Source organism: Juglans microcarpa x Juglans regia, chromosome 3D (genome assembly GCF_004785595.1).
Source record: "Juglans microcarpa x Juglans regia isolate MS1-56 chromosome 3D, Jm3101_v1.0, whole genome shotgun sequence".
NCBI classification, from domain to species: domain Eukaryota; kingdom Viridiplantae; phylum Streptophyta; class Magnoliopsida; order Fagales; family Juglandaceae; genus Juglans; species Juglans microcarpa x Juglans regia.
The window spans coordinates 21929743-21934541 of NC_054598.1; the positions used below are offsets into that span (position 1 = coordinate 21929743).

The 4799-nt window shown below is 35.9% G+C and overlaps 1 protein-coding gene and 1 long non-coding RNA gene across 5 annotated transcripts; one reads left to right on the plus strand and one right to left on the minus strand.

The window, feature by feature from the left end:
• The first annotated feature begins 582 nt into the window (after nt 1–582).
• On the plus strand, nt 583–2012 carry LOC121256462. The gene is made up of 2 exons (XR_005938994.1): nt 583–860; nt 1624–2012. It is a non-coding gene; the product is annotated as an uncharacterized LOC121256462 (long non-coding RNA).
• A 337-nt stretch (nt 2013–2349) lies between these two features.
• LOC121256461 lies at nt 2350–4121 on the minus strand. 4 transcript variants are annotated; one of them, XR_005938993.1, is made up of 3 exons: nt 3727–4121; nt 3006–3059; nt 2350–2779 (listed from the first exon to the last, which is right to left on the minus strand). XR_005938993.1 is itself a non-coding variant. In XM_041157266.1 (3 exons), exons 1-3 carry the CDS (start codon nt 4019–4021, stop codon nt 2521–2523), a joined length of 405 nt encoding a protein of 134 aa, XP_041013200.1. In that variant the 5' UTR covers nt 4022–4121; the 3' UTR covers nt 2350–2520. The 4 variants fall into 4 exon arrangements, 2 of the variants coding, with proteins under 2 accessions (XP_041013200.1, XP_041013201.1); XR_005938992.1 differs by having other exon boundaries at nt 3799–4102; XM_041157266.1 differs by lacking the exon at nt 3006–3059 and having other exon boundaries at nt 3799–3900; nt 3978–4121.
• Nucleotides 4122–4799: the final 678 nt, after the last annotated feature.

Here is a 4799-nt window from a genome sequence, read left to right on the forward strand (position 1 = left end):
GTTAAAAGAAAAACCTTCGACTTCAATATATTTCATTTTATCTTATTATTATAATTTTTTTAAATTTTTATATAAAATAAAATAAAATAAATATTTCAATTTTCTTAAATCTTAAAATAATAATAATATTTAAAAAAATTATATTTACAGTCTCTAAATAAAGATTATATATACAAATCTTTCATTAAATAAAAAAAAATACTATTTTAATAAGGATATTATTATAATTTTAAAAAAAATTAAAGATAAAATTAATTAAATTTACAATATAATCTCTATTTAAAGATTATATATAATATTATTTATTAAAAAATAATATTTTAATCAACTCAAACTCGTACCACCTTACCTCATTATTTCAATAACTTCTTAGTTGACATGCATTATTACGAAGGTACAATTGTTTGTTTGTGGGTTGTGGTCCTTTCTCAGCACATGTTAAGGCAGGCGGTTATGCGCACCGATGTGCACCGAAGTGCTGACATGGAATGAATTTAATGAAGGAAAAGTCTGAATGCAAGCTGATTTCGTGTACCAATTGCGCACCAATCTCCACGTCAGTTAGTAAAACGGTGAGTTTTAATTAAATGAAACTCAGGACTTTTCCTCTCCGTTTTCCTTGTCTCTCTCTCTAGCTCTATTCTCTGCAACTTGAAACTCATTCTCTCCTCTATTCTCAGACAATGACATTCTCTCCTCCATTCTCTTCTTCTCCCCGTCGTCTCGTGCTTAGAAGCCCATTAAAGCTTTGGAACCCCCATATGATTCCAAACGTTTAACCCCCATTAAAGCTTCCGAGCCCTAACCCTGTTGTCTCCCTGATTTGTCGTCGAAGCCAAGGCTAATTTTCTCAAGCACCGGTATATATCTCAATCTCTCTCTCTCTGTGATTTTCAGTAAATTTAGGTTGATTTGTTTAGAGATTTTCAATAAAAATTTCCCAATATACAGCCCTTTTGCCATACATTATTTCTCTACTATTATCTTCGTTGTGCTTTCAAAATAGGCTTGAGGGATTGCTGATCTCACATTGATCTGGATTCAAAGACGCGTTGAGTATTTTTTTGATTTTCTAGTTTTATGATTAGAAATAAGTCATGACTAGATTTTCTAAAAAATAGTTAGTTCACTGATAAATTGCTCTAGTAGTTTTAGTTTAGCTTAGTTTCCAGAGTTTGCTTCCAATCCTTCAATTGGAAGTCATAAAGTTGAGTTTTTTTTTTTTTTTCTCCACCGCAAGGCCCTTTTTTCTCTAGAAAAACTTTGTATGCAGTCAAGTAATGCATGTCCATTTGTGCTCAGTCTAAGAAGTTTTCTTGCTTTGTAGGCTAACACAAGTTCGATTTTCAACATCTATTTTATATCTTCAGATTCGTTCTAGTTTGATAACTTATTTTTGGATGCACTTGTTTTCCTAGCACACTATTAGTTTGAGAGTTTATCTGTTTCTTATTCCAGTTAGTTTTTTTGATTTAAAATCATTTTGTACCATCTATCGCTAATTACAAGCTGAAAAGCCCATCTACTAAACCCACTTGTTCTGCAACAATTACTATACTCTTTCTCAGGTTTATTTATCTTTTAAAATTCAATAACTTGTGTTGTTGGTGTCACAAGCTGCAGATACAGTGCATCTGTGATTTGTTTGATTCAAATCTGAGAAAGAGAGGATTAGATCAAGAAGAGGGAGATGGTGCTTCACAAGAGAAATGATGAGATTGAGAAGAGGGAGTTGGCTATCCACGATGATCAAATCGATCTTCTGATGAAACAAGTAGAAGTGTAGTGTTCACGCACACTACTTCATGTGTATTGGGGATTTGCCATAGTTATTTCATGTTATTTAATAGGATCTAAGTGAATTCCCAATGTTGGTTTGCTTTTGTAAATAAAACTCTACCAACCGGACAGGTTATGTAATGGATGGGTAAGGTTATCGAAAAAAATTGTTAGGTTATGTAAGTTGTGTTGTTTGCTGGTGGAAATCTAATGGAAATTTATTTTAAAAATAAGCACAATGATCATGACCAATTGTTATGTTATCCTTATCTCTTTAGCACATTATTGGCACTAATTAAGAACACTTGTTGTATGCTAATGGAACTCTGCTTTTTGTACTAGATAATCCAAGTAATGATATTTGCTACAAAAATATTGTTGGGAAGTCTTACTGTACATAAATTTCGGGTTGGTTGTGCGTCTCCTAGTTAGTGTTACTGTGTTTGGAACTACCCAGTTTGGAAAAAAAAAAAAAAAAAAACTTGAAAACTTGTACCCATAAAACCCAGATTGGTTATGACAGACAATAGGGGAACCTAGAATATGTTATTCATAAGGAGATCGTGAAGCTAAATTCAACAAGGGGACTGTTATTCACATGAGGACAAAACTTTAACACTCTTTACCAGAAAGAAAATGTTCAACAAGGAACAACAACAATATATACATATTACAACAACAGCTACATCTATTACTTGCCTAAACCAAGTTTATACAAAAAAAAAAAAAAAAAAAGTTGTATCATATGAGACTCTCTGCAAAGATTTCATGGCTGCAGAATGTCCAATGGTCCTGCAGGCTTTCACCCTCAATGATCAAATGCACATCCACCACATCGCAGTAGTTCATATCCACTGAAATATGGTTGTTGTCTGCAGGAGCTGACAGTTCACCATTCTCCAATGAAATTAACTTTTTGCAAAAATGCTGATGCACTGGGTGGACTCCTCTGTTTTTGCTACAGGCTGTGCACCTTGGTTTGCATGGAATGCATGCATGGCTTGAACAAATTTCAATGAAAATGAAAAAAAAAAATTATGGAATACATATATGGGTAAGATCATGATGAAATACAAAACAAATTATGAAATATTGATATGGGTAAAATTAATTACAATGAAAATGACAAAAAAAAATGTTAATATGGTAGAGCTCTTTTCACGCTCGTACAATCAGTTAAAGCTCGACCAGTTATGGAGGAGGATATGCCTAAATTGCTTTCCTACCTCATGCTAATAAACATGTGCCCTTGCAATCTCTACCCTTGTCATGTACATCTCCTGCATTATCAAGTCAAAAGAATAAGTGTTCATTCAAATTGATTTTATTGATGTGGACCTCGCACTTCAATGATCATCTTCCTTAAATAAATGCTTCTGCAGATGAACATGATGGCCCCATGTATGCTCAGGACTCAAGAAGTGTGGGTAAAGTGTAACTATTAAGAATGAGTGAAAAGGTCAGGATTTCTGTTTGATCAATTCTAACCACTTCATGCCACATCACAATGGGTGATGAAATCAAAGTAACACATTTTTTTTTTATCATGAACATCTCAGTTGGGCAGACTTGACTCAACAAATATCATCATTTCCTCTCAATTAGAACCGGGAAAAGAAAATTGAAAATGAAGAGAACATACAAGAAGATTTGAAGCAGAACTCAATGACATTATGGCATGTGCAGTAAGAAATGGGGTTCTTAGTTCTTTATTGCAAACCCCAACAATTACAAGAAAGTATGCCTTTTAGACCACTTAAAACGGTCTTCTGAACAAAAAGAAAACAGAAACTTCCATTTGTCCCAAATTTTCCCGTACAAAAGCCATGTACAAAGCAAATAAAACTGTGCTACTTTTAGCCTACCATCATATTTTAACAGAAAATATTGTAAACGTAGGAGAAGAGTTTCAGTTCAGTGATTCCTTCGGGTTCATAGTAAACATACGGGTTCCATTTCAGCATTTAAAGTTGAATCACCTTGGCTGATAATCATCACGGAGCATAGGAGAGGACTGACCTTGACAAAGGTGGGTCGCAAGCAGAGGAGTTCCCTTGAGTGGCGGAGGTGGGTCGCATGCAGGGGAGTTCTCTTACGGAGGTGGGTCGCGCGCAGAAGAGACCAACTGAAGATTAGATGACGAGATTTGGGGTGAGATCTGGGGGAGAAGAGACAAACGAATGGGAGATTGCTTGTACCTAGACGAAGGGGATTTGATAGACGATGTCTTCTTTCTCTGCATTTTGTGTATGCCTTCTTCATTCTCTGTATTTCGTGTTTTTTTTTTTTTTTTATAATATGAAAAGCCACGTCAGCGGAACGGTGCGCAATCAGTACACGGATTGCTTGTACCTAGAAGAACTGTTTAATGAAACGGTGTGTTTCATTTTAGTCGTTTGGGGTGGGAAAGAAATTTGGATCGAATTTGAATCTAAAGGGAAAAAAACGCAACACACCGTTTCGCCCATCCCACACCTTCTCCTCCATCCCACACCTTCTCCGTGCTGTCTCGCCCATCACAGAAACCTGAAGGCTCCTCCATTCTCGCCGAAACGGTAAGGCTCTCTCTTTTCTCTCTTTCCATTCTCTATTTCTCTTCCCTTCAGCACTGTCGATTCTCGGTCTCTCCTCTGTCAAATTCCATTTTTTTCTTTGAGATTGTTATGAACCCTACCCTAAGCAGATGTCCTCTTCCCTCTTTGGTTCCAAACCCTAACCCTAATCAAATTCCATTTTCGGTTCCGAGCCCTAATCCATACAAATCCCTCTTCTCCGTCGATGCAATTCAACGTACAGGTATCTCTCTCTCTCTCTCTCTCTGCTTCTCTCTCTTTGCTTTTCGTATTTTTTGCTTGATCTGAGGAAATGTGGGAGCTGTTTAGTGATGGAGTTCAGTCTATGAGGATGAACTACTATCCTCCATGCCCTGAACCAGATAAGTATGCACTGTAATTTGTATGCGCACTGTATGAAGAGCTATTCCAATTGTAGCGATTTTTGCTGGGTAGTCAGACTACAAT